Source organism: Limulus polyphemus, unplaced genomic scaffold, assembly GCF_000517525.1.
Source record: "Limulus polyphemus unplaced genomic scaffold, Limulus_polyphemus-2.1.2 Scaffold2477, whole genome shotgun sequence".
In the NCBI taxonomy this organism is placed as follows: domain Eukaryota; kingdom Metazoa; phylum Arthropoda; class Merostomata; order Xiphosura; family Limulidae; genus Limulus; species Limulus polyphemus.
In genome coordinates, this window is record NW_013668087.1 from 64,090 (window position 1) to 74,540 (window position 10,451).

The 10,451-nt window shown below is 34.1% G+C and overlaps 1 protein-coding gene across 3 annotated transcripts in view; it reads left to right on the plus strand.

Moving 5' to 3' along the window:
- The window catches only part of LOC106467072 (receptor-type guanylate cyclase gcy-2-like), a 98,626-nt gene that overhangs the window by 31,661 nt on the left and 56,514 nt on the right, over window positions 1-10,451 (plus strand). For all 3 annotated transcript variants that reach the window (XM_022395183.1, XM_013927388.2, XM_022395184.1), the window contains 3 exons: window positions 4,956-5,099; window positions 6,801-7,014; window positions 8,514-8,654. In XM_022395183.1, the coding sequence (XP_022250891.1) occupies window positions 4,985-5,099; window positions 6,801-7,014; window positions 8,514-8,654 (470 nt within the window). In that variant the 5' untranslated portion in view covers window positions 4,956-4,984. The remainder of the gene's footprint in view (window positions 1-4,955; window positions 5,100-6,800; window positions 7,015-8,513; window positions 8,655-10,451) is intronic.

The following is a 10,451-nucleotide window of genomic DNA, read 5'->3' on the forward strand; positions in this document are numbered from 1 at the left end:
AAGCAAAACTTACAGTCAAAAATAAGCCCCAAGAACTTTAGGGATCACACGAATAATTATATCACCAAGACAGAGCTCGAGATTGGGGTGGAGGCCCCGTTGGCGGCAAAAATGCATGCAAACAGTTTTATACAAATAAAATTTAAAACCATTAGCAGTGGTCCATGTCAACAACTGATTGAGGGAAGTCTGAAGCTGCCGCTCAATAAACCTCATGTTTGACGACTAACACGAGAAGTGGAAGTCATCGACATAGAGCCCATTTGCAACAGTCGGAGGAAGATTATTAGTGATGGCATTAATTTTAACACTAAAAAGTGTGACACTCAAGACACAGCCCTGAGGGACTCCAAGTTTCTGTGGAAAGGAACGGGAAAGAGCTGAACCCACACAGAATTGGAATCTCCTGTTTAGTAAAAGGTTTTGAATAAAAATAGTGTAGCGGAAGGCTCTGAACAAGTAGTAGAAACTGTTGAGTGTGTGTAGCGGATAGCTCTGAATAGTAGTAGAAACTATTGAGTATGCGTAGCTGAAGGCTCTGAACAAGTAGTATAAACTGTTGAGTGTGTGTGTGTGTGTGTGGCGAAAGGCTTTGAACAAGTAGTATAAACTGTTGAGTGTGTGTGTGTGTGTGTGGCGAAAGGCTTTGAACAAGTAGTATAAACTGTTGAGTGTGTGTGTAGCGGAAGGCTCTGAATAAGTAGTAGAAACTGTTGAGTGTGTATGCGTGTGTAGCGGAAGGCTCTGAACAAGTAGTAGAAACTGTTGTGCGTGTGTGTAGTAGAAACTGTTGAGTATGTAGCGGTAGGCTCTGAACAAGTAATACACACGGTTGAGTGTGTAGCGGTAGGCTCTGAACAAGTAATACACACTGTTAAGTGTGTAGCGGAAAGCTCTGAACAAGTAGTACGTCGACGGGAGTGTAGTGAAAAGTGGCAAACAAGTAGCACTCACTTTATTAAGTGTGTAGTGGAATGAATTGAGTAAGAAGTACACACTTTATTGGTTGTATGGTGGAAAATACCGAACAAGTAGCGTTCTGTTGGGTGTGTAGTGGCAAACAGATATATGGAAATCGTATAACTAAGGTTTACTGTGTAAAAGAAGTGCATAGAAAAGAGCATGAATTAAAGATAGAAGCACTCTAGAACAATGTTCTCCCTAATTCTTTGTACTGGGCGGACTACAAACTCCTCTGAGAACTATTTTTCTGGCCAGCACCTGTTTTGAGCGGCTATTGACAGAATTTGGTATTTGAAGTTAATTTAAAATGGTGTAACTTGACGCATATTTTTCTGATTCTAGTCAATGTGCTGTTTGTCAGATACCTTTTTATATCGGTATTGTTACTATGTATTTGTAAAATGCATACGTTTTTTTATTTGATTAATGACATAGAAGTTTTCAAACTCTTTCGTTTATTTGTTTTTATACAGTTTTAAGCACGTGGTCCATAAAGGGGTTGAGGTGGCTTTGATCTAGTTGCTTTGTTTCTTTGTTCTCTGTAGTAAGTAATATCTATTCTGCCTAAGAGGATATTACAGTAACAAATGGCATCCCGGTGTAAAGGACTGATATTGTAATATCCTTTGTTGGCCGAGTTGACGTTCACTAAATGTAAGAGGCCAACTAATGCTGTGAGATATCAAACTTTACGAGGTGATTCTGAACACCAAAAGCGAGTTTACATGTTGAATTCAGGGGTTCTTTGTTGAGACAGTTGTACAAGATCGTCGAATGAAGACGCACTTTAAGAGCATAGTCTTTTTGTTCTATGGAATTTAATCCTTAGGGAAAAAAAGCTATGGAGCTGAATACAGCATAATATACTGTAAGTGACTATAATTCCGTTTGCGCAAGCACACACACTATGCTTTCTGTTTGTTTGCCACAATAAAGAGTTTGGTTATTTATTTATATTTTATAGACTCGTTATTTCCCGCTTTAAAAACCTCGATCACGTTATCAAACATAAATTCTCCCCTGATTTCTTGATCGAATGTGCTGTTACTTGCGGATTTACCTATCTGATACTTGTTACGAAATCAGTTTTACGAGAAAATACAACATATTTACTGTTTAATGTAGAAATGATAATCAAGAGCAGAAATTTCTTTTATCATCTTTAGTCCAGACAGTTTGAATGTCAAGAAATGGATATGAGTTAAGAATATCATGTTACTCCGATTCGAAATACGTCAGCATTATGTACTAACAGATTAGACAGACTCACAGTTACACTTCATATGGAGATACAATTATATCTGAAGATATAATTTTTAATCTAAAATGGAATTACAATAACATTTTCAATTAAGGTGCAGTTACAGAAGATGTGGATGTACAGTTAGAACTGAGATGTTTGTTTGTTTGTTTTGAATTTCGCGCTAAGCTACACGAGGGCTATCGCGCTAGCCGTCCCTAATTTACCAGTGTAAGACTAGTGGGAAGGCAGCTAGTCATTACCACCAACCACCAACTCTTGGGCTACTCTTTTACCAACGAATAGTGGGATTGACCGTCACATTATAACGCCCCCACGGCTGAAAGGGCGAGCATGTTTGGTCGCGACCCTCAGATTGCGAGTCGAGTGCCCTAACCACCTGGCCATGCCGGGCTTATCTGAGATGTAGGCACAGTTACAGAAGAGGTGGATGTACAGTTATATCTGAGATGGAGGGACAGCTTAATCTAGGATTGCTCACGAATTACTTTTGCAATTATACGCGAGATATATGAAGAATTACATATTTGATAGAGATACAGCCAACCTGTTGACTACTGTACAATGGTACCTTAGACGAAAGTAAAGTTTCGTCTCTGGTAGAAGTATTTAAGTATTGTTATTACGTTATCATGAGGGACAGAAGTTGACATTTTCTAGTTGTGCATGAATAATCAAAATTTTATCTCAGCGTTATTAATGGAAAAACTTTGAAATCTAAAACGGAAATACAAAACTCTTTCACAAGTACCTATGGCAGTGGATATTACAAAACCGTCAAACACGTAGTGTTAAAACTTTCTTTAGTCATAGTCAGTCATGGTTTAGGGCTCGAGTTTTGTCTAGGCATAGCTCTTCACTTTCTCACAGAATCACGTTGCTTAACTTCGTTACTAGTTGAAATCGACCGGTTCTTTCAAACAAATCGCAATAGTAAATATCCAGCAAAAATCTTAGAAATTTTCGTAATTGGTTGATTATTATACCGTGATACGAGATCAGTTTAAAACTGGTATAGTTGATGTATTAATTGAACTGTTAATCTATTCTAGCTTTAGGTATTTAATCGAAATACTTTTTGCTCCTGTTAGATATATTCTTTAACCCTGATTCACTGTTTCTTACCAGTTTCTTTGTATGATTAAATTTTTCCCCTTCGTGTAATTGCACGATAATACAAATTAGTTTTCTAAGTTTTATTCACAAACTGCTAGAATGATAATAATCCGACGAGCAAATTTAGTAATTTATATTTAGAGAAAGACTCAATAATCGTCGTAAGTTCAAATGGAATTTGTTTTTCGAATAAGTATTTTGATAAATTTTTGGTATTTGTTATTTGGCTTTCACCACTTTTTTGTTGTTCGCCAATTATATAACTATTCGGAGTTATTTCTGTATCATCACCGAATTTATATTCTTTTTTTTTTCTAGCTGTGTAAAGATATAGGTTTGAAGTGACAGGATTAGTACACCTATGCTATACTGTTTGAACCTTTTAAAATGGTACTTATCTAGTAATTGCAGCCACTACTTAGCAAGCGATCTGTACTAAACCACTCTCAGCCAGATAAATCGAGGATTTTCCTGCAAATACATTAGAATATAGCTTATTTTATGATGAACAGAATAGGGTAATCCTGAAAGACAGAAGTTCTTACGAAGATACGGTGAATTTTGTGGGGCTAGTAGGAGCGAGTTCACTCAGAATACACTGCTTTTCTTTAAACAATTATAAGTACCATAAGCCTCGGTTTCAAAGATGACCTGCAAGTGCAAGGTCCAAAATGCTTGGAATAGTACCAGTGTAGAAGGTGTTGAAGTGCCCACGACAGAATATCCGTGAATGGAAAGGTATGCCGTAAAAAACGTTAAAGTTTACATCTAAAAAAATAAATAAATAAATAATAACGTTATAAATAAAAGCTGGAAGCGAAAAACAAATATCCACATACCGAAGGTATTTTCAAGAAAGTTCCAAAGGAGGTCTCTCATCATATATTTTTCACTATTTCTAACCTTGGCGACGACCCTACCCACTTAAATAGACTACTGTAATTTTCTCTGGTTAAGTCACATATCACTTGTTTAATAAGAACGTCTGAGTGTAAGTAAAGAAGAATATATATATTTAGTTAGCTTTAGTGCATATTAAAATTGCAATTATTACTTTGTTCCAATAAAGTGTTAATGAACTACGTATTTTAAAGTTTTCTCTTCAAAAGTTTCCAAAATAAGGTTCGAGTTTTATTATTGCTTCCGTGTTGTAATTTTTTGGAACTGTTTCATAGATTAGAGTTCAGGGATTGAAAGTTAAAAGAGGGCACGTTTACGAAAGAGCATTATTTAACTGTAGCTTCACAACTGTTGTTTTTATCATTTAATAATGTAGTAAGCATATGTCAGTTTTCCATATGTGTTCATCGTGTAGTCGTGGCTTTTATTTTGGTGCAATGTAGCCAATCCGTTTGTATTCTAAATCTCGATCTTCCATAGCTATATGAGACGGAAGAAGGACATTGAGGCACACTACTGGCAAAACCAGAATATTACACTCAGTAAAAAGAGAGCTTTAAGTGTTTTTCTATTTTCGTACTTACGGATATCAGAGATACTAATGTTTGATTTAACTTTCCTACATGTGTCTAAAATAAAGATAATTATGTGTTTCGAAGATAATATAATGCAATTAATCTATTTAATTGTTAATATAGTTTTTGTTTCTCTGTAGTCAGCATGGCGAACCAATAGATTTCGTGCATGCCAGAAGTCGAACATAATATGCCGATAAATCCAATCTTGTGGATCCTCACCAGTGTTGTCACAGTTTCATTCATCACAGTGCCATCTAGTGGAAAATGTCGACAACAATCAGGTGACTGCCCTCTATTTATTTCGGTTTCTTTTTGGTTTATTTTTATTTTTTCGAAAGTAATATGAGTCTGCTAATAATAACTCCGCCTTATATCTTTACAGGTACTTGTTAATTAAAATTAGCTCGAATTATGCCCTCAGTGAAATCAAATCCATCCTTACCTGCAAACGTTGGTATTTTCGGTCTTACGGTAATAATCTCGTAATTTTGTAAATCAAATTACAGTAACATGAGTGCATTGACACGCGAAATTACTAGAAAATTATGAACAAATATCAGAGTTGTTTACGTTATACACAACATCAAAAAGATGCATGATACAAGTAAACATATTTTAGTAGCTAAATTGAACGTAGTATAGGGTTGAGAAAAACCAATTAACTGCCTTGATTAGATAACAAACGTGCAGTGTTAAATAATAATAATTATTCAAATTATAACTATTTATAGAATAAAAACTTTCCGTATCTGCTTTTGTAGTGTTACAGTAAAAATATAGAAAATATCAATGTTTAATGTTGAAACGTTTCAAGAACGAAATGTGCAACATTGTAATAACAATTGAAAGGGCAAGGAAGCAAGGACGTGCATGGTTGAAGTTGAGAAGTGAGTGATAGTTTCATTCACAGAACAACAATTTGTTAACATGATTCACTGAAATGGTGGGAGAGCTAAGGGTAAATAGTATTGGGTAAAAGCTAAAAATTTACTCTAAATTCTCAGTACCATACAGTGAACGAAGCTGTGGAATTTTAAGTAGCATATTAGTACTGGTGGCATCTTTAGGTGCATTCGTCGAGTTTCTTTATTCAACATAAGTGGTATCTAGAGCAACTACTCTTGGATTAATCTGTAAAATTTACAATATTGGAAATTTAATGTTTTTCGCATTTTGATATGTCTAGGTTTTGAACTATCTTTGGATTGGTAAAAAAATAATTTATATACTTTAAAATTTAGTTGGCGCAGTAAGATATTGACACTTCACATGACATAAATGAGATCCTTTTGCCAGTTTACAAAACAAATGCCTTGTTCTGCAATTTCATCTTCCTATACAATACCGTTTGTGAGATATGACGCAATGAACAGCGCAATTCTCTTTATAGTCATTCTGTATATCACAAGTGTTGTACTCTGTTGTTAACACATACTATTATTGTATCTCCAGTGTAATCTTAAAAAAAATCAATACATAAGAAAATATATGAAATGAATTAAAGTGATTCGTATAATTCGATTTTTCCTCCAAGGTGTGTACTAGTTATTGACCGCAATTGTTTGATTTATTCGGATTGGCAGTAAAACACACGTGGATTTTAAATAGGTGTTGAAATTCAATTAATTTGGGAGTTTAAAAAAGCCTTTTACATTTTTTAAAAATAAATAATACATAGGACTATTTCTACAAAAAATATACCAAAATAAAATCTATCTAAAGGTAAAAAATATTTAATTATATTAAAATTATTAATTCTGCAATTTAATCAACCAACAATATATATATATTTGTACACTGAAAAATATAAAACTCGAGCAGTGACAATTTTAGAATAACAAACTTTGACATTCCAATTAGTCAGGTTACCCATATAAAAAAATATTGTACGTTTTACACACATCTGTATGTTGATTTATATTTTGTGTTTTAAAAAAAATCTTGAGCTTCTCATCAGTGTTTGTTTGGCCATATTATTACAGAAGCAAACCCAAAACGTCATTTTTATGTAAACGAACGAGCCGTAAATATTACCATTGAAATAAGCAATCGAGTGTCCCATCGCCTGATCTCCAATATTCTCAGTCTGTTATTGAAGGAGGTGGTTGGCTACGCCGACGTACTTCTTATACGAGAAGACGATAACATTAACTCTACCGTCACGCTGCAACGGATATCAGGATGTAACGAACCTCGGTAAGTTTAATGGACTCGTGTAGTACTGAGAGGCTAGTGGTTAGCCTATGAAACTAACAACACTTGAAAAATAGGAACCATTATAATAATATCAGTTTGTAAAATAAATAAATAAATATTACACGCACTCATTGGAGTTTAGATTAATCCGGTGCGTATACTATTAATGTTAATTGTTATTAAACTTCATTAAGAAAAGTGTATGAGGAAATATAGATTGAAATATTTTATCTAATAGACGAGAGATAAATCTGAAATGCTGTTTTTACGCACCTCTGGTTTTGATTCTGCAATGGAAAAATTGAGAGGAACATGGAAAAACATCTGTAGTTATTGTGATATTTATCATTAATTTTAGGCCTAATTGTTTCTAATGTTTTACCAGCTTTCATTTAAACCAGTGTTTCCCAACCTGGGCAGTACTGCCCCTTAGTGGGTGTTTTTAAAATTCAGAGGGGCAGTAAACTTTGAGGGGGCAGCGAGGGAGCGGACAGAAAAGTTTTGAGGGTTTCAAAGTTATATTTCTTAAAATTAAACCATAAGAATTGATTATTCTTTTCTTACAATGTGCATTTTATTTTTATTAATGGTCTAAAAATTTATTAGAAGGGGACATGAGTGCTCCTTGTTTGCTGAAGGGGGCACAGTGGGGAAAAAGGTTGGGAAACATTGATTTAAGCCATATCTTCTATCTTCCTTACCAAATCATAAGGATTTTTTTCCAAAGGTAACTTCATAAAAACACAAAACTAGTACTGTTAACTTTCTTAAGTGTCTATCAGGGTTTCCTACAAAGAGAAGTTGCTTGAATTAGGAGCAAATGTAACATGAACCACTGTGAAAATTTGAGTGTTTTTTTCTTGTTGATATCGCAGAACATATGGTTTTCATAAAGATAATAGTTTAATCATCTGGGTAAGAGAGTAAGAAATTTCTGTGATATTGTTAATTTAGAACAGATTTGTTATTGATAAAATTTGCTTTAATCTCTTAATAAAGTCATATATTGATTTCAATGTAAATTATGGGGAATTTTTACTTGGAAATATGAATTTCAAGTTTTTTGACTACAGTTTACTATGTTTAAAAATTGGTATCTGTTTAAAAAATTAAAGTGTTCATAATTTATGGTAATTTTGGATGGTTTCTTCAAGTGATTTAAAAACAGGCAAAATATTCTGAGAAAAAATATGATATGTTATAAATTGTATTTAGGTGTTGTGGCTTTAAACAGAATAAGTTGTTATGAACAGCTGAAAAAACAAGAAATTTCCCATTTTGTAATGCATCAGCCTGAGAAGAATGATAATTTTTTTTCAAAATGTTTGCTAATTTACAATTATATGAGCAGCATTTTTATGAACTATTACATGCTGAAAATATTTTTAAAAAATATTGTAGTACAAAATAAAAAAAACTTGTTAAGATCCATGTGATTTTACAAGAAATTCAGTTTTGAAACTTCATTTCTAAGTGTAATACAATTTTCTTTGGTATAGAAATTGTGCTAGCCGACCAGCTGACTATGTGCCAAACAATATGGTGAACCTGGAAATGTGGTTAGGTCCTGGATTCAACTTGGAAGACTGGATAAACACTGGTTATGTTGAAGATGCTGGGCCACTGGGTCCTATAGGCAGGTAAGTACTTCTTTTAACTGGAATTTGTGGATTTTGTATTGTAGAAAATTATAAGTAATGAAATATTACATTTATTTTTGATGAGGTTTATTCTAATATCTTTAATCTAAATCAGTAATTGTTACACATGTTTATCACATTGGAAAAACAACACAGCTAACTTTTTTCCTTTTTTTTAGTAAACTACAGATAACAAACTGCACAAAACAAAAAACTGGAACTTGAAATCTTATAAGCTATGAAAAAACAAAGCCTCTGATAAACAATAATGTCAATTTCTCTTTAGTTTATTTTTATGTAAATCAGGCATCTAAGGATCAACTATGCAATCCAAAATACAAATGTTTCACCATTCAGCCTATGCTATATGTATATATTAATGTTACAGTCTTTTAGTTATTCTCATTTTAAATCAAAGTTTAAAGTGTTTCATGTGTTCACGAGCCATGATTAAAATCTTAGAGATGATATTTGGATGTTTTTCATGTAAGTGAAGAACCATAATATGAATGAAAACTGAACAATCCTAACAAGCTATTGAAGGTTGGGTACAAATGTCATAAACAGAACATAAAGCTGTTCCGAAGCCAATGGTACAGTTGCTTGGACATGTGGGCAAGACAGAGCATTATCTACTACACAAGCAGGTGATTTGTCTATTGATTTTGGCTTTCTGCAATAGTAGGGTACTTACTTTGAGATTGAATCAGATGTTAACAGCCACAACTGGACATCATGTCAGTGTACAGACATACAAGGAGATGCTTTCTTTTCACAACAAAATCCATAACAGCTTGTCTGCAATGGTGCTGAAACCAATCACATGTGGAGTAGTGTTTTTTAAAGCTGAATCATGCTTCAATCTGCAACCAGATAACAGCCATTCACTCATATGGAGCATTTGGAATTGGTTCCTGCTCCATTTTCATATAGTCTATATGTTCATTTAACTTCAATCTTACATCGAGTGTGCATGGGTTGCTCTTGGAATGTGTGTTACATTATGTCAAGTGACTCCATACACTTAAAATGACTTAGAAAAAGGCTGTTCAGGGGAGTGGTTCAGGATACCTCAAGACTATCAGACTCTGATTTTAGCATTGAGTTTACATTTCATGCTGTCTGTCCTGTTCTTGGTGCCTATGATCCATATTGAAATGTTATGAACTATAAAGCCACCAAATTGTCATTTACTATAAGTGAATGACCAACCATTTGCATTTTAGGCCACATCATGGATCATGAGATGACTTATTTGATTTAAAAAAAAAGAAAGAACTGAATGGTTATTGTTTTTATATTTTCCTGGCTAAGTTATTATAAATTGCATTTATGATTTGAATGTTTTTTGCAGTTCTTGTGTGATATTTGTATCTTTCCTAATGACTCAGCATTAAGGTTAAGGGTTCATAATGGTAAAAGTTGGGGCTTGATCTCAGCAGTGGGCATAGTGCAGATAGTCCACTGTGCATCTTTACATCTTAAGTCGACCATCTGATTCGACTTGAAACATCGATCAGGGAAGCCTTTCTCAAGAGAGAACACCTTGTTTCTGTGTTCTTCGATCTCGAGAAGGCTTATGACACTACGTGAAGGTATGGAATTTTGCAGGACCTCCACTCCTATGGGTTGCGTGGCCATTTACCACACACACTCAACAGTTTCTACTACTTGTTCAGAACCTTCCGCTACACACACTCAACAGTTTCTACTACTTGTTCAGAACCTTCCGCTACACACACTCAACAGTTTCTACTACTTGTTCAGAACCTTCCGCTACACACACTCAACAGTTTC